This window comes from Astyanax mexicanus, chromosome 7 (assembly GCF_023375975.1).
Source record: "Astyanax mexicanus isolate ESR-SI-001 chromosome 7, AstMex3_surface, whole genome shotgun sequence".
NCBI lineage: Eukaryota > Metazoa > Chordata > Actinopteri > Characiformes > Acestrorhamphidae > Astyanax > Astyanax mexicanus.
In genome coordinates this window covers 47,002,960-47,027,992 of record NC_064414.1, presented here as the reverse complement: position 1 = coordinate 47,027,992, position 25,033 = coordinate 47,002,960, and the positions used below count along the sequence as shown (strand labels likewise).

At 38.2% G+C, this 25,033-nt stretch overlaps 1 protein-coding gene across 1 annotated transcript; it reads left to right on the top strand.

Annotated features, from left to right (window-relative positions):
- The first annotated feature begins 372 nt into the window (after nt 1–372).
- On the top strand, nt 373–23,891 carry LOC111196182 (GTPase IMAP family member 8). Its single transcript, XM_049480976.1, has 5 exons — nt 373–1,253; nt 3,730–5,013; nt 8,321–9,004; nt 22,272–23,555; nt 23,887–23,891. The coding sequence occupies exons 2-5, from the start codon at nt 3,771–3,773 to the stop codon at nt 23,889–23,891; spliced, it is 3,216 nt and encodes a 1,071-aa protein (XP_049336933.1). The 5' UTR covers nt 373–1,253; nt 3,730–3,770.
- The last annotated feature ends 1,142 nt before the right edge of the window (nt 23,892–25,033 follow it).

The window sequence follows — 25,033 nt, the reverse complement described above, 5'->3', positions numbered from 1 at the left end:
AGACCAGCAGGCAGCCACAGAAAAAGAGGCCCAGGGGCAGTCAGGCTCTTCTGGGGTTTCTCATAAAGCAGACAGAGAGGGATGAGCAGAGGGAAAGAGAGGTAGTGGCAAGGGAAGAAGAGAGAGAAAGAGCAGCAACAGAGTGAGCTGAGAGATATTTGTCTCGGTTTGAAAAACCGTATTTTTTGTGTATTTACAACAGATATTTAATCGAATGATATTATTTATTTATATACTGTTATTTATAATCAAGCAGATAAAGTACCCTAAATAATAATAAGATTTTTTTATTTAAGAAAAAAAAAGAACAGCTGAACTCTCTATCTAATATTTAAACTGTTGTTGCTCTTTAGAGGCTTGTTGTCTGGATGTAGTCATGTTCACCACGACACACAGGGAGTCCTTCAGGAGCAGAAATCTGGGCAGCAAGCCTTCCCCGGGTGCTCTTCCCTGACCGGCTCCTTTAATGATGTTCGGCACTGCTTCTGTCTTCCCTGCTGTCATCTTAAGCAAAATTTACAAAGAAAAGTATAGATTATTATAGATCAATTATGGTAAGGTTTTGTCGTTTGTTTTTTTGTATCTGTATGTTGCCATCATGACACCATAGGTTGACGGTATGGTGTCATGATGGCAACAGGATGCTGTCAGCACGGGTATCCTCCATCTCCTAAAAGAAAGTACCCAGGTGGTAAGTACAGAGCCTGTTTATACATGGGTGATCTACGCAGGACAAGCGCATCATGCACAGATCCTGGATTGCCAATGTGCTATGCAAGTGGCATAGCAAAAATGTCTGCAGTCACGCTGTAGGAGGCGCCACAAGCAAGCCAGTAGACTGTCACCAGTACTTCCACTTTATGGCTCCATGGGCATTCTCGCCTAAAAATAACTCTAAACATTGTTTTAGCACACAGCAGTTTTTTTACTATTTTGAAAACGTACAGGTGATTACAGTTATGTATCTTCTCCTCCTGCATTACGCTGATGCGAGGTGCATTCTGGGTTATCGGGCTGTAAGAAGTCCACACAAGTCACCTTCCACGCATCCTCGATAAAGTGGGAGGAGCAAGAACACATCCGGGTATTAGTTATGCACTTGGCTAACTGCGATCTTCTAATAGAAACATGCTTGGGCTGCAGCTGATGACGTTTCCCGAGTCCACAAGAACAGTAAAGAACGCGAGAAACGGCCCTTGAGTGCTGTTGTCATGGCTACTAAGGACGCCACTTCCGTGAGCTCAGTGTAAACCGTGAGTAACGAATCAACTGACTCGGTTGACCGATTCGAATCACTTTCGCTTTCGCTGACTGGAGTGGAGTTATGAGTGCACCAACGTACTGGGCCCCAACAAAAAGCGCTTGAACTGTTTTTTTGGTGTTTCACCTCTTATTGGTGGTGTGTTTATCAGTGTTAATTTCGTTGACGAATAATTTTCGTCAACGAAGCTTTTTTTAATGACGAAAACGAGACCATCACTAAATAAAACAGCATTAAAAAAGTAAAACGAGACGAAATTAACTGACATTTTCGTCAACGAATAAAAACGAGACAAAAATGTTTGGCAGGGACGAAATCCAATCAGAACTGATTTAGTTTTGTGAAAGGTAGGGACCAGTTAGAAAAAGAACCAATCATTATTACTTTAGCGAAGGTGGAGAGGCGGGACACGCGGGGCAGTCGCGCTCAGAAACAAAACCCGGGAGGACCGACTCGCCTGTGAGCTTTATTTACGGGGCTCGACAGGGAGAAAGAGGAGAGACATATTTTCATTCTCCTTTGACGTCGCGAAAAACAAGAAAACGTGTAAACCGTGTGGAGCGACCATCTCCGGTAAAAACACCACTAATCTTTCAGGCTTTAGCAGACGAGACCCGCAGGTATCCATGCAGAGATCAGCGTTTTAATGCTGATGTTATTACATGGCTGTGTACTAAAAGACACCACTGCTGTTCTGTAAAGTTAATGTTACTGGTACAGATCTCATTAAGATAAGATCATCTGTTTAGTCCCACAGTGGGAAACACATATAGCTAGTGTTGCTAGCAGGAACAGATCAGAAAGGAAAAGAATATAGGAAAAGAAAATATAAAAATAAATTAAGTGAATCTGTTAACCCAAAAGTCTGTGTAAAGTAGTTCCTTACAGCACTTTCTCATAAGTTTCTCACTTTAACTCATGAAGTCTTTAACTCATGAGGTCATCCTGAGAACATCTCTACAGGACAGTGTATGAATGTGGGTTTTGGCCTCATTTATAGAATATAGCCACTGTATGTGTGCTGGGTTAGTGCTGGAGATAAAGCTAGATCCTTTAAAATGTTTGAAATGTTTAGGTAGGCACCATTTTATTATATTAATAGTGTTAGCTTATGCAGCTGAGAGTTATCTGAAATTTCCAACCAATATCATTTTAAGATGTAGGCCCCCCTAAATTTATATTGGGCGCCTTTAGGGAGGGGTTACATAAATATATATTATAATTTAAGATTTACAGTCACATCTGCAGAGAAAAACTTCAAAACATTTTAAAATCACATTTATAGATAATTAAAATATCTTATTTACTTGTTAATACATACAGGGGTTGGACAATGAAACTGAAACACCTGTCATTTTAGTGTGGGAGGTTTCATGGCTAAATTGGAGCAGCCTGGTGGCCAATCTTCATTAATTGCACATTGCACCAGTAAGAGCAGAGTGTGAAGGTTCAATTAGCAGGGTAAGAGCACAGTTTTGCTCAAAATATTGCAATGCACACAACATTATGGGTGACATACCAGAGTTCAAAAGAGGACAAGTTGTTGATGCACGTCTTGCTGGCGCATCTCTGACCAAGACAGCAAGTCTTTGTGATGTATCAAGAGCCACGGTATCCAGGGTAATGTCAGCATACCACCAAGAAGAACCAACCACATCCAACAGGATTAACTGTGGACGCAAGGGGAAGCTGTTTGAAAGGGACGCTCGGGTCCAACCCGGATTGTATCCAAAAAACTTAAAACCACGGCTTATCAAATCACGCAGAATTCAATGTGCACCTCAACTCTCCTGTTTCCAACAGAACCGTCCGTCACCACAATAAATTATTGTCGACTAAAACCAGGTGTTTCTGTTTCATTGTCCAACCCCTGTGTTTATATAATAGTATGATAAAAATATATGAATACATGTGTCTACTTCATGCTTTATTGCTATTCTTATGCTCTGCTGAATGTAGACTGCAGCAAATTTTTTATTCTGTTAGTTAATCCATACTCACCACTGAAAGCCACGGCTGTTGCAGTAATGATATCATGGGGAGTTTTGAGTGTCTTTAAAGTTGAATCACCCCAGAGATTTTATAAGATCAGTTTTGGGCACTGTTCATTCATGTTGTCATTTAATGAGATCTTTATCATGACAACCTTAAAATTCTTACACATAATTTTAGATTTTTAAATTTGGTTAGGGCTTTTAGTTGATCTAAGAATTATTTTAAAACTGGAATTGCACAGGATGACATAAAATCATTATATATATTTCTTTGAAACCAAATTTATCATGGGTTTATGGGGTTTAAATACATTACAACACAATTACATATTTAATGTATGTATAACTGTTAAAAATCTAGTTATATGTACAAATATGTACTAGTACTAGTTTTTTATTCAGCATGCTTTTATTATGTAAATGAATATGTGTCAAAATACACTTCAAAATAACAAATTCTTAATTGTTTTGCAGGAACATTATTATCTTCAGCGTTTGTGTACCGTTGGGGTGAAATGGCTTCTTACACACAGAAGACAAGTACCGATGATTCAGTGCAGATAGTTTTAATCGGCAATTCTGGTTCTGGTAAAAGCTGCTCTGGAAACACAATACTCAACAAGAAACACTTCTTATCAGATGCATCTGAAAAGTCAGTCACTCTGAGATGCCAAATTGAAACTGAAATAATCAACGGCAGGACGGTTACTGTAGTGGATACTCCAGGCTGGGACTGCACAGAACGTTCCCTGCAAGAAGTCGAGAGAGAAATACAGCAGGTTCTGCAGACTCTCAATGGACCATACTCCTTCCTCCTGGTCATAAGGGTTGGTCTTGTGGAAGTTGAAGAAATTAATAAAATCTACAGACTCAAAAAAGTCCTTGGTTCTTCATATCTAGAACACACCACCATCCTGTTTTCCCACAATGATAATCTTGAATTTAAAACCTTTGAGCAATTTATCAGGGAAGGAGGAAAAGAGTTTCAAGGCCTGTTACGGAGTGTTGGTCACAGATGCCACTCCTGGAACAACAGAGACGAGAGATCTGATGAAGACGTGGAGAAAGTCCTGGAAAACCTGAAAAACACAGAGATTAAAAAAACGCTCGAAATCCCCCCCAAGGAGACTGGAAGCTGTGGAAAGAGGTTCAGAAAGGAAGAAACTCTTTCCATTGATGCCCAAATATGCCGAAACACTGTCCGAGTTTTATTCCTTGGAATGACAAAGGGGGGAAAAACCTCAAGTATCAGGACTCTCCAAAAACACAGAGAACAAACTGAAAACAAGAATGTCTACAAATATGTTGTGACTGGGCTTAGTCTGCAGCTCATAGACTCTCCAGGCTTTGATGAAAATCCAGAAGAAATCCAGAAGATCATCTGCGAATCTGTGTCCACTTATAAACCCCATGTCATGATGATTGTGATGAACTTTGACCGCTTCACTCCAGCAAAAAAAAGAATCATGCAGCACGTTCAGGACTGTCTGGGCCGAAATGCCGCTAAACACACAATGTTCCTTTTCACAGGAAAAGATGATCTGGAAGGAGAACAGATTGATAGAGTCATTCAAGAGAATACAGATGTCTGTAACCTCGTGAGCTGGAATGGGAACAGATTTCACGCACTGAATAACAGAGATGTCAGAGATCGGAGACAAGTGGAGGAACTGCTGCAGAAGATTGCTTTCATGCACAAGAAAAATAGAGGAGAATTCTACAAATTAGAGAAATATCCAGGATCAGTGGGTGAGAAAGGTAACTTTTACAGTTTTTCCAAAAACTGATTTATATATCAAACGAGGGAGTGTTTTGAGTTATTTGAGACCTGATTTGGGATTATTTTATTTTTATTTTATACATATAAGTGAAGAGACAAATTCTGAGAGCTAAATAAATAGCTTTACTGTTATTCTCACTGAGTCACATGTGTTTGGCTGTTTTCCTTTTAAGGTCAACATTTTACACATTGTTATTTCATATGGTATTTAAATGTTTAAGTGGGCACCATTTTATTATTTGAATAGTGTTAGCTTATGCAGCTAAAAGTTATCTGAAATTTCCAACCAATATCATTTTAAGACGTAGGCCCCCCTAAATTTATATTGGTCGCCTTTAGGGAGGGGTTACATATAGGGCTGGGGCGACGCATCGACATAATCGACGTCATCGATTACAAAAATACATCGATTTGCATAACGTGCGTCGGCGCGTCGTAAACATGGCGGCGCCTGTGGAGAGCATTAGAGGTTAGATCGGGCCCAAAAATTCCAACTGGCTGTTTTCGGGCTGTTTTAATGAGCGAAATATGATCAGAATTATGTTAATTAACACGGTAACATAGAAGCATAGAACTATTATTTAATTAAAATGATTTTTAAGAACAGCTAAACACATTTCTGCAAGTCAAACGCGGAGGAGTTCACGTGCGAGAGAGAGAGAGAGAGAGAGAGAGAGAGAGAGAGAGAGAGAGAGATTTGCTTGTTCTACTCACAGGTGAAGGTTCTCTTTGATCTCCTCGTGCTCATATTCTAGTCCCATTCATAATTCTGCAGCTCCCTCAGTGTTTTCTGCCGTATTTTGCGGCTAGCGCGAGCGCTTACAACTGACACCGCGGACCGCGAGGTGCCGCCGCGTTTGTGCCGAATCCGACTCTCTGCTGAATCTGACTCCCGCTTCGCGGACAGAATCGGCACAACACCCCCGCTGTAGAACTGCGGTAGTGAAAACAGCGCTTATAAATAAATTAGTTTAGTTTCACTTTCAGTTTTCGTTATTTTTTTTAAAATAAAAATATAATTAAAAAACAGACGCCTACATCTCGGACTATTTTCTGGAGCCCGGGTCGGATTTACGGGCGGGCCTCGGGTCATGTCGGGTTTGGGCAGAGAATCTAAGCTCTAGAGAGCTTGGACTCCGGAGAGCAATCTCCAGCTACAAAAAAACGCCAGCGGGCATCTAAAGTTTGGGAGCATTTCACGCAAAAGGGCAACAATGTGGTCCTCTGCCATACGTGCAAAAGGAGCACTTGAAGCGCAAACATCCAGGAGCACTATGTCAACAGGGTCACACAGTAAGTTACCGTTTACATCAGGGTCTCCGCGGGTGTCCTTAAAAAGACTTAAGGCTGTCTACCAAAGGTTTTAAACCTGCCACAGGCAGAAATTATAAATTTTTGGTTTATATTTGTGCATGGCATTTCGCAGTTTCCAGAAACAGTAGCATTATTCATAAGTTCAGGTGTTTAGCTAAGCTAGCTGCCTTAAGTTATTTTAGCTAGCGCCGTCGGCGCTGCGGTGTCACACCGTTTTCTGTCACCGTCGGAATTTTGTGACCAGTGCTCACGGTTATGAGCGTTCATTGGCAAAACGGAAGCTTTCTATACCTACACCTTACCCTCAGCCCTAAACTTAACTGTTTTGGCCAGTCGGGGTAAACATTAGAAACGAACACGTTTCGAATCGGCCAGTGCACCGGTCTGCTGAGAACTACTTGCCAGTGGTCACAAAATCTAGCGGTCACAGAAAACAGTGCAACACACGGAGGTGGTGTATGGGAGCTTATCCATTTTTAGCGTTATAGATCTAAACAACGTGCTGTACATGTAAGTGATTATAAGTGTGGGGTTTGGTTTAGTAGGCTTGTGTTGTTGTTGTTGTTATTATATATAAATATAGTAATTTATCGTTTGCTTTAAAACGTAAAATAATTATTTAAATATGTTTCTCAATGAATAGATTAGTCGACTAATCGAAAAAAATAATCGTTAGAATAATCGTTTAAAAAATAATCGTTAGGGACAGCCCTAGTTACATAAATATATATTATAATTTAGATTTGCAGTCACATCTGCAGAGAAAATAACTTTAAAAACTTCAATACATTTTAAAATCACATTTATAGATAATTAAAATATCTTATTTACTTGTTAATACATACAGGGGTTGGACAATGAAACTGAAACACCTGTCATTTTAGTGTGGGAGGTTTCACGGCTAAATTGGAGCAGCCTGGTGGCCAATCTTCATTTATTGCACATTGCACCAGTAAGAGCAGAGTGTGAAGGTTCAATTAGCAGGGTAAGAGCACAGTTTTGCTCAAAATATTGCAATGCACACAACATTATGGGTGACATACCAGAGTTCAAAAGAGGACAAATTGTTGGTGCATCTGTGACCAAAACAGCAAGTCTTTGTGATGTATCAAGAGCCACGGTATCCAAGGTAACGTCAGCATACCACCAAAAAGGACCAACCACATCCAACAGGATTAACTGTGGACGCAAGAGGAAGCTTGAAAGGGATGTTCGGGTGCTAACCCAGATTGTATCCAAAAAACATAAAACCACGGCTGATCAAATCACGGCAGAATTCAATGTGCACCTCAACTCTCCTGTTTCCACCAGAACTGTCCGTCACCACAATAAATTATTGTGGACTAAAACCAGGTGTTTCAGTTTCATTGTCCAACCCCTGTGTTTATATAATAGTATGATAAAAACATATGAATACATGTGTCTACTTCATGCTATATTGCTGTTCTTATGCTCTGCTGAATGTAGACTGCAGCAAATTTGTATTCTGTTTGTTCATCCATACTCACCACTGAAAGCCATGGCTGTTGCAGTAATGATATTGTTGGGAGTTTTGAGTGTCTTTAAAGTTGAATCACCCCAGAGATTTTATAAGATCAGTTTTGGGCACTGTTCATTCATGTTGTCATTTAATGAGATCTTTATCATGACAACCTTAAAATTCTTACACATAATTTTAGATTTTTAAATTTGGTTAGGGCTTTTAGTTGATCTAAGAATTATTTTAAAACTGGAATTGCACAGGATGACATAAAATAATTATATATATTTCTTTGAAACCAAATTTATCATGGGTTTATGGGGTTTAAATACATTACAACACAATTATACATTTAATGTATGTATAATTGTTAAAATTCTAAAATCTAGTTATATGTACTAGTGTTATTTATTGTTCAGCATGCTTTTATTGTGTAAATGAAAATGTGTGAAAATACACACCAAAATAACAAATTCTTAATCGTTTTGCAGGAACATTATTATCTTCAGCGATTGTGTACCATTGGGATGAAATGGCTTCTTACACACAGAAGACGAGTACTGATGCTTCAGTACAGATAGTTTTAATCGGCAATTCTGGTTCTGGTAAAAGCTGCTTTGGAAACACAATACTCAACAAGAAACACTTCTTATCAGATGCATCTGGAAAGTCAGTCACTCTGAGATGCCAAATTGAAACTGAAATAATCAACGGCAGGATGGTTACTGTAGTGGATACTCCAGGCTGGGACTGCACAGAACGTTCCCTGCAAGAAGTCGAGAGAGAAATACAGCAGATTCTGCAGACTCTCAATGGACCATACTCCTTCCTCCTGGTCATAAGGGTTGGTGTTGTGAAAGCTGAAGAAATTCATCAAATCTACAGACTCAGAAAAGTCCTTGGTTCTTTATATCTAGAACACACCACCATCCTGTTTACCCACAGTGATGACCTCGAGTGTAAAACCTTTGAGGAATTTCTCAGGGAAGGAGGAAAAGAGTTTCAAGAGCTGTTAAGGAGTGTCGGTCACAGATGCCACTCCTGGAACAACAGAAACGAGAGATCTGATGAAGACGTGGAGAAAGTCCTGGAACACCTGAAAAACACAGAGATTAAAAAACAGCTCGAAATCCCCCCCAAGGAGACTGGAAGCTGTGGAAAGAGGTTCCACAAAGGTAACTTTTACAGTTTTTCCAAAAACTGATTTATATATCAAAAGAGGGAGTGTTTTGAGTTATTTTAGACCTGATTTGGAATTATTTTATTTTATTTTATACATATAAGTGAAGAGACAAATTCTGAGAGCTAAATAAATAGCTTTACTGTTATTTTCACTAAGTCACATGTGTTTGGCTGTTTTCCTTTTAAGGTCAACATTTTACACATTGTTATTTCATATGGTATTTAAATGTTTAGGTAGGCACCATTTTATTATTTGAATAGTGTTAGCTTATGCAGCTAAAAGTTATCTGAAATTTCCAACCAATATCATTTTAAGACGTAGGCCCCCCTGAATTTATATTGGTCGCCTTTAGGGAGGGGTTACATAAATATATATTATAATTTAAGATTTACAGTCACATCTGCAGAGAAAATAACTTTAAAAACTTCAATACATTTTAAAATCACATTTATAGATAATTAAAATATCTTATTTACTTGTTAATACATACAGGGGTTGGACAATGAAACTGAAACACCTGTCATTTTAGTGTGGGAGGTTTCACGGCTAAATTGGAGCAGCCTGGTGGCCAATCTTCATTAATTGCACACAACATTATGGGTGACATACCAGAGTTCAAAAGAGGACAAATTGTTGGTGCATCTGTGACCAAACCAGCAAGTCTTTGTGATGTATCAAGAGCCACGGTATCCAAGGTAACGTCAGCATACCACCAAAAAGGACCAACCACATCCAACAGGATTCACTGTGGACGCAAGAGGAAGCTGTCCGAAAGGGATGTTCGGGTGCTAACCCGGATTGTATCCAAAAAACAGAAAACCACGGCTGATCAAATCACAGCAGAATTCAATGTGCACCTCAACTCTCCTGTTTCCACCAGAACTGTCCGTCACCACAATAAATTATTGTGGACTAAAACCAGGTGTTTCAGTTTCATTGTCCAACCCCTGTGTTTATATAATAGTATGATAAAAACATATGAATACATGTGTCTACTTCATGCTTTATTGCTGTTCTTATGCTCTGCTGAATGTAGACTGCAGCAAATTTGTATTCTGTTTGTTCATCCATACTCACCACTGAAATCCATGGCTGTTGCAGTAATGATATTGTTGGGAGTTTTGAGTGTTTTTGAAGATGAATCACCCCAGAGATTTTATAAGATCAGTTTTGGGCAGTGTTCATTCATGTTGTTGTCATTTAATGAGATCTTCTTCATGACAACCTTAAAATTATTAAACATAATTTTAGATTTTTAAATTTTGTTTGAGCTTTTAGTTGATCTAAGAATTATTTTAAAACTGGAATTGCACAGGATGACATAAAATAATTATATATATTTCTTTGAAACCAAATCTACTATGGGTTTATGGGTTTTAAATACATTTTAACACAATTATACATTTAATGTATGTATAATTGTTAAAATTCTAAAATCTAGTTATATGTACTAGTGTTATTTATTGTTCAGCATGCTTTTATTGTGTAAATGAAAATGTGTGAAAATACACACCAAAATAACAAATTCTTAATCGTTTTGCAGGAACATTATTATCTTCAGAGATTGTGTACCATTGGGATGAAATGGCTTCTTACACACAGAAGACGAGTACTGATGCTTCAGTACAGATAGTTTTAATCGGCAATTCTGGTTCTGGTAAAAGCTGCTCTGGAAACACAATACTCAACAAGAAACACTTCTTATCAGATGCATCTGAAAAGTCAGTCACTCTGAGATGCCAAATTGAAACTGAAATAATCAACGGCAGGACGGTTACTGTAGTGGATACTCCAGGCTGGGACTGCACAGAACGTTCCCTGCAAGAAGTCGAGAGAGAAATACAGCAGGTTCTGCAGACTCTCAATGGACCATACTCCTTCCTCCTGGTTATAAAGGTTGGTCTTGTGGAAGTTGAAGAAATTAATAAAATCTACAGACTCGAAAAAGTCCTTGGTTCTTCATATCTAGAACACACCACCATCCTGTTTACCCACAGTGATGACCTCGAGTGTAAAACCTTTGAGGAATTTCTCAGGGAAGGAGGAAAAGAGTTTCAAGAGCTGTTAAGGAGTGTCGGTCACAGATGCCACTCCTGGAACAACAGAGACGAGAGATCTGATGAAGACGTGGAGAAAGTCCTGGAAAACCTGATAAAGACAGAGATTAAAAAACAGCTCGAAATCCCCCCCAAGGAGACTGGAAGCTGTGGAAAGAGGTTCCACAAAGGTAACTTTTACAGTTTTTCCAAAAACTGATTTATATATCAAAAGAGGGAGTGTTTTGAGTTATTTGAGACCTGATTTGGAATTATTTTATTTTTATTTTATACATATAAGTGAAGAGACAAATTCTGAGAGCTAAATAAATAGCTTTACTGTTATTTTCACTAAGTCACATGTGTTTGGCTGTTTTCCTTTTAAGGTCAACATTTTACACATTGTTATTTCATATGGTATTTAAATGTTTAAGTAGGCACCTTTTTATTATTTGAATAGTGTTAGCTTATGCAGCTGAGAGTTATCTGACATTTTCAACCAATATCATTTTAAGACGTAGGCCCCCCTGAATTTATATTGGTCGCCTTTAGGGAGGGGTTACATAAATATATATTATAATTTAAGATTTACAGTCACATCTGCAGAGAAAATAACTTTAAAAACTTCAATACATTTTAAAATCACATTTATAGATAATTAAAATATCTTATTTACTTGTTAATACATACAGGGGTTGGACAATGAAACTGAAACACCTGTGTACGCAAGAGGAAGCTGTCCGAAAGGGATGTTCGGGTGCTAACCCGGATTGTATCCAAAAAACATAAAACCATGGCTGATCAAATCACAGCAGAATTCAATGTGCACCTCAACTCTCCTGTTTCCACCAGAACTGTCCGTCACCACAATAAATTATTGTGGACTAAAACCAGGTGTTTCAGTTTCATTGTCCAACCCCTGTGTTTATATAATAGTATGATAAAAACATATGAATACATGTGTCTACTTCATGCTATATTGCTGTTCTTATGCTCTGCTGAATGTAGACTGCAGCAAATTTGTATTCTGTTAGTTAATCCATACTCACCTCTGAAATCCATGGCTGTTGCAGTAATGATATTGTTGGGAGTTTTGAGTGTTTTTGAAGTTGAATCACCCCAGAGATTTTATAAGATCAGTTTTGGGCAGTGTTCATTCATGTTGTTGTCATTTAATGAAATCTTTATCATGACAACCTTAAAATTATTAAACATAATTTTAGATTTTTAAATTTGGTTAGGGCTTTTAGTTGATCTAAGAATTATTTTAAAACTGGAATTGCACAGGATGACATAAAATCATTATATATATTTCTTTGAAACCAAATTTATCATGGGTTTATGGGATTTAAATACATACAACACAATTACATATTTAATGTATGTATAACTGTTAAAAATCTAGTTATATGTACAAATATGTACTAGTACTAGTTTTTTATTCAGCATGCTTTTATTATGTAAATGAATATGTGTGAAAATACACTTCAAAATAACAAATTCTTAATTGTTTTGCAGGAACATTATTATCTTCAGCGTTTGTGTACCGTTGGGGTGAAATGGCTTCTTACACACAGAAGACGAGTACCGATGATTCAGTGCAGATAGTTTTAATCGGCAATTCTGGTTCTGGTAAAAGCTGCTCTGGAAACACAATACTCAACCAGAAACACTTCTTATCAGATGCATCTGGAAAGTCAGTCACTCTGAGATGCCAAATTGAAACTGAAATAATCAACGGCAGGATGGTTACTGTAGTGGATACTCCAGGCTGGGACTGCACAGAACGTTCCCTGCAAGAAGTCGAGAGAGAAATACAGCAGGTTCTGCAGACTCTCAATGGACCATACTCCTTCCTCCTGGTTATAAAGGTTGGTGTTGTGAAAGCTGACGAAATTCATCAAATCTACAGACTCAGAAAAGTCCTTGGTTCTTCATATCTAGAACACACCACCATCCTGTTTTCCCACAATGATAATCTTGAATTTAAAACCTTTGAGGAATTTCTCAGGGAAGGAGGAAAAGAGTTTCAAGAGCTGTTAAGGAGTGTTGGTCACAGATGCCACTCCTGGAACAACAGAGACGAGAGATCTGATGAAGACGTGGAGAAAGTCCTAAATAAACTGATAAAGGGGGGCGCTGTTGTAGACGGAGGATGGAGACGCGTTCCCCCGTTGCTCCGAGGAAATATGGCATAATTTAGATTTTATTTTGCACAGTTGCTAAACTTGTGCATGGTACTTTCTTTGGACTGTTTTAGGAACATGTAGCTACATATTTGTGACTTTTTTTGGCAACTAAAATGTCTTCTACCCGCAATAAGACCGAGGCTTCTAAACCAGGCCGCAAAGCAGCGGTGTCTTCCGAGTCCGCCAAGCCCGAGGAAATGGCTGATAGTTCACCCGGCAACACCGTAAATGTTTCGGTGCTACAGGCTATGATGGATTCGTTGAGAGCGGATATTGGTGGCAAAATCGACTCCCTCTCTTCAAGTCTGCACTCGGAAATTATAGCCGTCAGACAGGAGCTCTCTAATTCGATCAAACCTTTACAACAGAAAGTGGAGCTCCATGAGGAAACTTTGCGGGAACTGGAGCGCGCCTCTACTGAGCACGGAGCGGGGATGACTGAGCTACAGTCCACTGTTGAAAAGCTCACAGTGCAGGTCAAGCGTTTGGAAGACAAATGTGAAGAGCTAGAAGCACGCTCGCGCAGAAATAATCTACGGATTATTGGGATCCCTGAAGAATCCGAGGGCCCCCGAGCGACGGAATTCGTGGCTCAGCTGCTTCAAGATATGCTTAAACTGGAAGAGAAGCCCCTTCTGGATCGAGCTCACAGATCACTCCGAGAGCGACCCAAAGAGGGGGAACCACCGCGACCCTATATTGTAAGAGTGCATTTTTTTCATGTTCGGGCTGAAATATAGCAGAAAGCGGGGAAGTCTTCCCCGTTGCGCTACGCAGGCAAGAACATCTTTATTTTCCCGGACTACACCTCCTCTGTCGCTCGGAGAAGAGCAGCGTTTGGTGGAGTTAAACGTAACCTGCGCGCTTGTGTGGATGTGAAGTTCGGACTTTTATAACTGGCAACACTGAGAGTGACTCTGGGGGACGGACTCTCTTACAAGTTTGAAGACCCAGTGGAGGCTGCTGCCTTTGTTGATAAACATTGTAAAAAGAAGAAAGTGTCTCCTGCACAGGATGGGTGATGTATCCCGAAACTGCTTTAAAGGGTAATGAGGACTGATAAAAATGTAGCTGGATGGGTTCAGATTAAGAGATTATATATATATATTTTTTTGTTTGTTTTCCTTGGACATAAGCCTGTATTTTCAGTTATTCAAGGAAAGGGAAATATTTGTTTAATTGCCATGTTTCCTCACATAGCACCTAAGTAGTTTAGAGAAGGTGTTATGGAGTGGTTTACGTTTAGTTTACTAGGTGAGGTTAGCCCTTGCATCTTAGTTGGGGAGATGCTGGCTTGGGGGTGGGGAGGGAAAGAGTCTGTTATTCTTGTTTGGTGTGTTTTTTTTGTCTTTGTTTTTGTTATGGTTAGGATTGCTCTATATAATGATTCTGTTCTTTTGGGATTGCCTGGTGTAGCTATGTATTATTCTGACTATAAGTCTTATTAGTCCATCATTCAGTCAATGTTAAGTACTAGTGGCTGTGGGGGCGAGCTCAAATTTGTTAGTTGGAATTGTAAGGGTCTTAATTCCCCAGTAAAGTGCACAAAAATTTTTCGGCACCTTCAGCGTTTAGGTGCTCAGGTTGTGTTCCTTCAAGAAACACACTTGAAAAATCCAGGGAACTTAAAGGTTAGAGGGGGTTGGGTGGGTCAGGCGTATTATTCTTCATTTGGTTGTAAAGCTAGGGGAGTGGCAATTCTTTTACATAAATCAGTTCCATTTACATGCTCCGGTGTAATTTCAGATGTTAATGGCAGGTACGTAATTCTTACTGGAAAATTGTGTAATAGGCCCGTACACTTAGTGAATGTATACGCCCCAAACTGGGACAATGATCAGTTCTTTAAGCAGCTCTTTTCTAACATCCCAAATTTGACAACACACTCTCTGATATTGGGTGGGGACCTTAATTGTTGGCTAGATCCAAGTTTAGATCGTTCTTCCACTACAACAAAAACATTGTCTAAATCGGCTAATGTGATTAAAACATACATGAGCCAATTTGCCATATCGGATTCTTGGCGTTTTTTTAATCCAACAGGGAGAGCTTACTCTTTTTTTTCTCAAGTGCATCATACCTTCACCCGCATAGATAATTTTTTGGTGGACAACAGGATGATCCCTTTTGTAAATTCTTGCGCTTATGATACTATCGTTATCTCAGATCATGCCCCTGTCATTATGACTGTGCGATTTGCGAATATGGATGGAGATCGTGCCCCTTGGCGTTTTAATACGCGGTTACTCTCTGATGATAAGTTTGTTGAACATATCTCGGGCCAAATAGAGTTTTTTTAAGTACAAATAAAACCCCAGACATCTCTGCATCCACCTTGTGGGAAACTCTGAAGGTGTATATTAGGGGAGTGATCATCTCTTATGTGACTTTTGAAACACGTCAAAAAACGAGCAAGCTAAATAATTTAATAGAGAATATCGCCCAGTTGGACAGCCAATATTCAGTTTCCCCTTCTATAGAATTATATAAACAGCGTCTTGTATTACAAGCAGAATATGATATATTAGCCTCAGATCAGGCAGCAGAATTACTACTCAAATCCAAACTTAATTATTATGAACATGGCGACAAGGCAGGGAACTGCTGGCTCATCAGTTGCGTCAGTCTGCCTCCTCTCATCAAATTTCTCAAATACGGACAGTAAATGGTATAACGATTGATCCCTTAGAGATTAACGATGAGTTCAAACAATATTATTCTTCTCTATATTCATCGGACTCAAAGGCCAGTAGCAAAGATTTTGAGGTTTTTTTTAATAGAATTCAGACCCCTGTACTCGATTCTGACTTAGTTACTTTGTTGGACGATCCATTATCTATTGAAGAACTTTCCTTAGCTACCAGGTCAATGCAAGCTGGTAAATGTCCCGGCCCCGATGGCTACCCAATAGAATTTTATAGGAAGTTTTTCGATCAATTGGCTCCACTTATACTGGACATGTTTAACGAATCATTTGATTCTGGTAGACTACCCTCAACCCTTAATCAGGCTCTAATATCTCTGATTCTGAAGAAAGGCAATACAATTTATACTCCCTCTAAGTCTAATCTCTCAGAAGCTGTAATATCTATGGATGCAGAGAAAGCATTTGACAGGGTCGAATGGGAATACCTTTTTTATACCCTGGAGAGATTTGGGTTTGGGAAGAATTTCATTTATTGGGTCAAGCTTTTGTATTCTTCACCTGTAGTAGCAGTACGGACAAATAATACCCGCTCTGCTTATTTTCCACTGCATCGTTCCACAAGACAGGGGTGCCCACTGAGCCCTTCTTTATTTGCTCTTGCAGTGGAACCATTGTCCATCGCATTTCGTAGTAATTCTCAAATCAAGGGCATAGTTAGGAGTGGGTCAGAGCAGAAGGTCTCTCTGTATGCGGATGACCTGCTCTTGTATGTGTCTGACCTGCAGAATTCTACACCTGCTGTTTTAGAGATACTGGAATCATTCAGGTTTATATCAGGTTATAAATTGAATTTGAATAAGAGTGAACTTCTTCCACTAAATAAAGCAGCTCATGTACATCTAACTAGTCTGCCATTCAAAATTGCTGACCACAGCATCACATATCTGGGGATTAAAGTAACGGACAATTTCAAAGATGTTTATGAAGCTAATTTTCCCCCACTTATTTCGCGTCTTAAGAATGATCTGGCTCGTTGGTCAGTTTTGAATCTATCGTTAGCCGCACGAATTAATATTATTAAGATGAATATTCTCCCTAAATTTATTTATTTATTTCAGTGTGTTCCTTGTTTTTTGCCCCAAACTTTTTTTCACAGACTGGATTCTCTGATTCTGGGATTTATCTGGGGTGGAAAAACGCCAAGAATACGAAGACAATTGCTGCAAAAACCTAAGGCTTTGGGGGGGATGGCTTTACCTAATTTTAGGTTTTATTATTGGGCAGATAATTTAAAAGTCATACAGTACTGGTTGCAGTATGATCCGCATGTGACATCCCCTGCTTGGTTGGACATTGAAACTTTATCCTCAAGACCAGCATCACTTATTGCTCTTGTAAATTCACCGCTTAAACTTCTCTGAGAATATGGACTCAATTTAGAAGATATTTTGGATTACAAGGTTTTTCTGTACTCTCCCCAATAATTTCGAATCCTGTATTTCCCCCATCACTTATAGATGGGGCATTTGATATCTGGAACAATAAGGGAATTAAGATATTTAATGACCTTTATGTTGATGGTACTTTTGCATCTTTTCAGCAGTTGAGGGATATTTTTTTATTACCACGGTATCCTTTTTTCAGATATTTGCAAATCCGTAGCTTCGTGAAAAACATCTCTTCACAGTTTCCTAATTTACCTTCTGACACCCCTTTAGACATATTTTTAAGATCAGCTCCCTCTATGAGGGGGTTAATTTCCTATTTTTATGAACAGATTAATTCATTACGAAAAGCCTCGCTTGATACGGTTAAGTCTCTATGGGAAGGGGAACTTGGGGAGGACATTTCAGAAATCCTTTGGGATAAGGTACTTAAGCAGGTCCATAAATCATCTATTTGTGCCAGACATGGATTGTTGCAGTGTAAAATACTGCATCGGTTCCATTTTACTAAAGTCAGACTTGCCAATATTTATAAGGATATAGACCCGATTTGTGATAGATGCCATCAGGCACCTGCCAATCATGTGCATATGTTTTGGTCCTGTCCTTCTTTGAACTTATACTGGTCCGAGATATTTAAAACCTTATCAGAAACACTAGGGAAGACTATTGAGCCTAATGCTCTTACAGCCATATTTGGAGTGCTTCCCTCATCTGTTACTTTGTCAGTTTTGAAAGCAGGGTTCGTTTCTTTGGTCATTCTTCTGGCTCGAAGGTTGATTTTACTGAAATGGAAATCTCCCTACCCACCCTCTCATACTTTGTGGATTAAAGATGTTCTTGGTGCTGCAGGATTGGAAAGGCTTCGGGGTACTGTAAATGGCTCTAATGAGAAATTTCATAGAATTTGGGACCATTTTCTGGATTATGTAAAAAATGTGCTCTGCCTAGAACCTCTATGATGGTCTAAACGTTGTCTTTTTTTTTGTTAGAATTGTGGCTAAAATATTCTGGAACTTCATTGTACACTAGGCTAATCCTATTATTTATTTAGTTTTATTTTATTTTATGTTATATTACTTTATTTTATTTTATTAGTTTACTCATTTGAAATTGGGCGTTTGGTTTGACATGTTTTTCAATCTGGTGTTATTGTAAAAAAGGCATTGTTGTTATTGGTTATTATATAAACTGTATGTATGTATCACCATGGAAAATCAAAATAAACTAATCAAAAAAAAAAAAAAAAAAAAAAAAAAAAAAACCTGATAAAGACAGAGATGAGGAGTTCGGCAAGTAGTTCCCAGCTCAGCATCAACAAAAAACAGCCCAGCAAAAAAATCCACCCCAAGGAGACTGGAAGCTGTGGAAAGAGGTTCAGAAAGGAAGAAACTCTTTCCATTGATGCCCAAATATGCCAAAACACTGTCCGAGTTTTATTCCTTGGAATGACAAAGGGGGGAAAAACCTCAAGTAACAGGACTCTCCAAAAACACGGAGAACAAGCTGAAAACAAGGATGTCTACAATTATGTTGCACCTGAGCTTAGTCTGCAGCTCATAGACTCTCTAGGCTTTGATGAAAATCCAGAAGAAATCCAGAAGATCATCTGCGAATCCGTGTCCACTTATAAACCCCATGTCATGATGATTGTGATGAGCATTGGCCGCTTCACTCCAGCAAAAAAAAGAATCATGCAGCACGTTCAGGATTGTCTGGGGCGAAATGCTGCTAAAAATGCATTGATCCTTTTCACAGGAAAAGATAATCTAGAAGGAGAACAGGGGTGGGTTTCCCGAAAGCTTCGTAACGCTAAGAACTTCGTTAACTCGTACTTAAGATTGATCGTTAATTAAAGAGTGTTTCCCAAACCCGTACGTAACTAAAGTACTACGTAAACTCGCTCGCAGATTAACGAGTGCCCTGACCCAGTCGTTATTTTTAACGAGCTTCTTTAGGGGATCTCGACTTGCAGTTCAGCACCTTAAACACCAGGGACCACCAATGTTGAGGAAGAAAAATTATAATTTCCGTGTTTGAAGCAATTATATTATATTACTATTAATTATATAATCAATTATATTACTATATAATTATTAATATTATTATATTATATTATATTACTATTAATTATAATAAATTATATTACTATATAAATATTATATTATATTATATTATATTATTTTATTTCCCGTGTCTGCGGGTCCTCCGGTTTTCTCCCACAGTCCAAAGAAATTAGTTCAGGCTAATTAGATGTCGGATAAAAATTGCCCCTTAGGTGTGAGTGTGTGAGTGAATGTGTCTGTGTGTCTGTCTGTGTCTGTCTGCCCTGTGATGGATTGGCATCCTGTCCAGGGTGTATACTGCCTTCAGCCCGATGCCAGCTGACTCCAGCCACCAAGCACCCAAGCCCCCCCACCCCCCGCGACCCTTAACGGATAAAGCGGTTGACGAGTGAGTAAGTGAGTGAATAAGTTATATTATATTATATTATATTATTATGCCAACTGTGGCTTGTAGTCTAACTGGGCATATTGGAATTGGCCAATCAAACCCACGAGTAAATTATTAAAATCCAGATTAGCGATGACAGAAGTCTTGACATTAATTACTCTGGGGTGTGTCAGCTCGCAAATATCAGTCAAAAGTTGGACACGTCTCATTCCATGTTTTTTTTTTTTTACATTGTCGATTAATATTAAAACCATGAAAACTAATTGACGCAAATGGAATTAGCAGACAAAAAGGTGCATGGCCTTGACAATCCCCTGACATTAACCCAACTGAGATGGTGATTTAGGATGAGCTGGAGCTTCACAGTATAAAGTACAAAACATATTTCTGTTGGTTTAAAATGTAATATATATATATATATATATATATATATATATACACACACACACACAAACACACACAGGAACATACGTATATGTATTATTATATTATTTTTATAATATTAATAATTAGAATAATAATAAATTAATATTACTATCAATATTACTATTAATAATATTAGTATACTATCTATTAATATAATATATATCAACAATAATAGTTTTAAAAATGTAAAAAATAAGTTTAATGTTTTAAAATAGATTGGATTTTCGAGTATTTATTTAGTCATATGTATCTTTAGGAGTATAATGTTGTTAATTACAACACATTTCTACGTTTTTATGGTGTAATAGTGAATAAATACTGCATATTGGCAGTGTTGAATCGATATTTGTGGATCGATTGAGTACGCTGTTTTGGGGGAGGAGTCAACAAAGATGTTCTTTAACCTCGTTCGTTAATTTTCACGTTGCGAAGCTCTTTGGGAAACACTCGCAGAACTGGCTCGTTCTTTACACACGTCATTCGTTAGTTCGTTCGTTATTCGCTAAGATTGATCGTTTTCGGGAAACCCACCCCAGATCGATTGCTTCATTCAAGAGAATGCAGACCTCTGTGAACTCGTGGGGAAGAATGGGAACAGAGTTCACGCACTGAATAACAGAGATGTCAGAGATCGGAGACAAGTGGAGGAACTGCTGCAGAAGATTGCTATCATGCACGAGGAAAACAGAGGAGAATTCTACAATTTAGAGAAATGTCCAGGATCAGTGGGTGAGAAAGGTAACTTTTTCCAAAAAAGTTTTTCCAAAAACTGATTTATATATCAAAAGAGGGAGTGTTTTGAGTTATTTGAGACCTGATTTGGAATTATTTTATTTTTATTTTATACATATAAGTGAAGAGACAAATTCTGAGAGCTAAATAAATAGCTTTACTGTTATTTTCACTAAGTCACATGTGTTTGGCTGTTTTCCTTTTAAGGTCAACATTTTACACATTGTTATTTCATATGGTATTTAAATGTTTAAGTAGGCACCTTTTTATTATTTGAATAGTGTTAGCTTATGCAGCTGAGAGTTATCTGACATTTTCAACCAATATCATTTTAAGACGTAGGCCCCCCTGAGTTTATATTGGTCGCCTTTAGGGAGGGGTTACATAAATATATATTATAATTTAAGATTTACAGTCACATCTGCAGAGAAAATAACTTTAAAAAATGTCAATACACTTTAAAATCACATTTATAGATAATTAAAATATCTTATTTACTTGTTAATACATACAGGGGTTGGACAATGAAACTGAAACACCTGTGTACGCAAGAGGAAGCTGTCCGAAAGGGATGTTCGGGTGCTAACCCGGATTGTATCCAAAAAACATAAAACCATGGCTGATCAAATCACAGCAGAATTCAATGTGCACCTCAACTCTCCTGTTTCCACCAGAACTGTCCGTCACCACAATAAATTATTGTGGACTAAAACCAGGTGTTTCAGTTTCATTGTCCAACCCCTGTGTTTATATAATAGTATGATAAAAACATATGAATACATGTGTCTACTTCATGCTTTATTGCTATTCTTATGCTCTGCTGAATGTAGACTGCAGCAAATTTTTATTCTGTTTGTTCATCCATACTCACCACTGAAAGCCATGGCTGTTGCAGTAATGATATTGTTGGGAGTTTTGAGTGTTTTTGAAGTTGAATCACCCCAGAGATTTTATAAGATCAGTTTTGGGCACTGTTCATTCATGTTGTCATTTAATGAGATCTTTATCATGACAACCTTAAAATTCTTACACATAATTTTAGATTTTTAAATTTGGTTAGGGCTTTTAGTTGATCTAAGAATTATTTTAAAACTGGAATTGCACAGGATGACATAAAATCATTATATATATTTCTTTGAAACCAAATTTATCATGGGTTTATGAGGTTTAAATACATTTAATCACAATTATACATTTAATGTATGTATAATTGTTAAAAAATCTAGTTATATGTACTAGTGTGTTTTTTTTTATTCAGCATAATTTTATTGTGTAAATGAAAATGTGTGAAAATACACTCCAAAATAACACATTTGTAATTGTTTTGCAGGAACATTATTATCTTCAGCGTTTGTGTACCGTTGGGGTGAAATGGCTTCTTACACACAGAAGACAAGTACCGATGATTCAGTGCAGATAGTTTTAATCGGCAATTCTGGTTCTGGTAAAAGCTGCTCTGGAAACACAATACTCAACAAGAAACACTTCTTATCAGATGCATCTGGAAAGTCAGTCACTCTGAGATGCCAAATTGAAACTGAAATAATCAACGGCAGGACGGTTACTGTAGTGGATACTCCAGGCTGGGACTGCACAGAACGTTCCCTGCAAGAAGTCGAGAGAGAAATACAGCAGGTTCTGCAGACTCTCAATGGACCATACTCCTTCCTCCTGGTCATAAGGGTTGGTCTTGTGAAAGTTGAAGAAATTAATAAAATCTACAGACTCAAAAAAGTCCTTGGTTCTTCATATCTAGAACACACCACCATCCTGTTTACCCACAGTGATGACCTCGAGTGTAAAACCTTTGAGCAATTTCTCAGTGAAGGAGGAAAAGAGTTTCAAGAGCTGTTAAGGAGTGTCGGTCACAGATGCCACTCCTGGAACAACAGAAACGAGAGATCTGATGAAGACGTGGAGAAAGTCCTGGAAAACCTGATAAAGACAGAGATTAAAAAACAGCTCGAAATCCCCCCCAAGGAGACTGGAAGCTGTGGAAAGAGGTTCAGAAAGGAAGAAACTCTTTCCATTGATGCCCAAACATGCCGAAACACTGTCCGAGTTTTATTCCTTGGAATGACAAAGGGGGGAAAAACCTCAAGTATCAGGAATCTCCAAAAACACGGAGAACAAACTGAAAACAAGGATGTCTACAAATACGTTGCACCTGAGCTTAGTCTGCAGCTCATAGACTCTCTAGGCTTTGATAAAAATCCAGAGGAAATCCAGAAGATCATCTGCAAATCTGTGTCCACTTATAAACCCCATGTCATGATGATTGTGATGAACCTTGGCCGCTTCACTCCAGCAAAAAAAAGAATCATGCAGCACGTTCAGGACTGTCTGGGGCGAAATGCCGCTAAAAATGCATTGATCCTTTTCACAGGTACAGATAATCTGGAAGGAAAATCATTTGATTGTTTCATTCAAGAGAATGCAGACCTCCGTGAACTCGTGAGCAAGAATCGAAACAGAGTTCACGCACTGAATAACAGAGATGCCAGAGATCGGAGACAAGTGGAGGAACTGCTGCAGAAGATTGCTTTCATGCACGAGGAAAATAGAGGAGAATTCTACAATATAGAGAAACGTCCAGGATCAGTCGACGAGAAAGGTAATTACTACGTTTTTTTCCAAAATATGAGATTGTGTAAAAACTAGATGTCAAAATATAATAATATATAATATGTACAGAACATTAATTTTACTGTCTTTTCTACAGGAACCAGGTCTCGACTGACTGCAGCTAACTGTTGGGTTTTTTAAACAAACATTTGGCTATGACCCCAAGTGAAGTCAAATGTGTATGTGCACCACATGCTACATATCGCGTAAATACCATTAATTATTCTCTCCAGAAGTGTGGAAAACATGCCATAACATATAATAATCAAATAATGCATTATAACATCTCATAATAACTGGGTGCATGTTCCGATTGTAAGGTTAATCATCTGTTGTAATTAGATCGCTCACTGTTTATTAATTCATGTTGACTCAATAAAAAATAAATTTCATAAGTCTCTCTTTGTTTTTCATTGGATTTTTATATTACATTTGTTTATATGGTAGCTAACAATAGTTGACTACCAGTTATAATATATTAATTAATATGGTTTAGTCATCAGGTCTCTATTGACGTTCCATTGAGTATAGTTTTTTTTTATTCACTGAATGTCTATCACAAAAACACTTATAGTTTGTTGGTATGTCCTATTAGTTTTTTTCCCAATTAACCTGTATTTGTTGAGTCAGTTACTGTAAACTGTAATGTATATTAAAGCAAACAGACATTAGCTCAATAAATGAACTATCAGAAAATTACTAGACTCCTATTCCTGAGAAAAAAATAATTTTGTGCATAAAGATCGTTTCCTTTTGTCCCCTGGTTGTGATGATGTTGCGTAAAAACATTTCTATAACGGTGATAAATATTAATTTAGGTGTCACGTCCTCGCCGTTTTTTCTGTTCTCGTGCCTGTTGTGTTGTTCCCACGTCACCCCTGCTCCTCTGTGTACCCTGTCTCAGTAATTTTCCCCCATGTGTCTCATTTGTAGCTCCGCCCCTTCCACAGGTGTTTCCAATTCTTGTGTGTTTCAAGTCACTATAAATAGCCCTCCTCTGTCACTTGTCCCTCATCGGTCTTTGCACCTTCCCCTGTTGTTTTGTCGTTCCACGTATCTCTTCGCTCTAGTCGTTTATTTGCTCCGTGTTTACCTCTGTTTATTTCTTGTTTAGTTTTTCTAGTTTCTTGTTTATCTCCGTGTTCCCTAGCTCCCTGTATATACCCCTGCTTTGTGTTAATTTCTAGTTTATTCCATTGTATATATTCCCTGTTTGTTTATATCATCGTTACCCCTCGTTTGTTTTGGTTTACTTTATTATTCCGTGTTCTTTGTTATTTATTTATATATTTATTAAAATTCCCTTTACCTGCACTTGCGTCCGCCTCCTCGTCTCCCTACCTGGGTCATCCCTGACATTAGGAAATAAAGTGAAATAAAAGGTTTATATGCACCACATGCTGCATATTGTGCAACTACTCTTATTTGTTCTCTCCAGAAGTATAGAAAACATGCAATAACATACAC

Bases quoted from the DNA above. Each gene is read 5' to 3' on its own strand.
- LOC111196182 (XM_049480976.1), top strand. From the start codon at position 3,771: ATGGCTTCTTACACACAGAAGACAAGTACCGATGATTCAGTGCAGATA. The intron at 5,014-8,320 runs GTAACTTTTACA...ATCGTTTTGCAG, and splicing joins AGGATCAGTGGGTGAGAAAG to GAACATTATTATCTTCAGCG. The intron at 9,005-22,271 runs GTAACTTTTACA...ATTGTTTTGCAG, and splicing joins TGGAAAGAGGTTCCACAAAG to GAACATTATTATCTTCAGCG.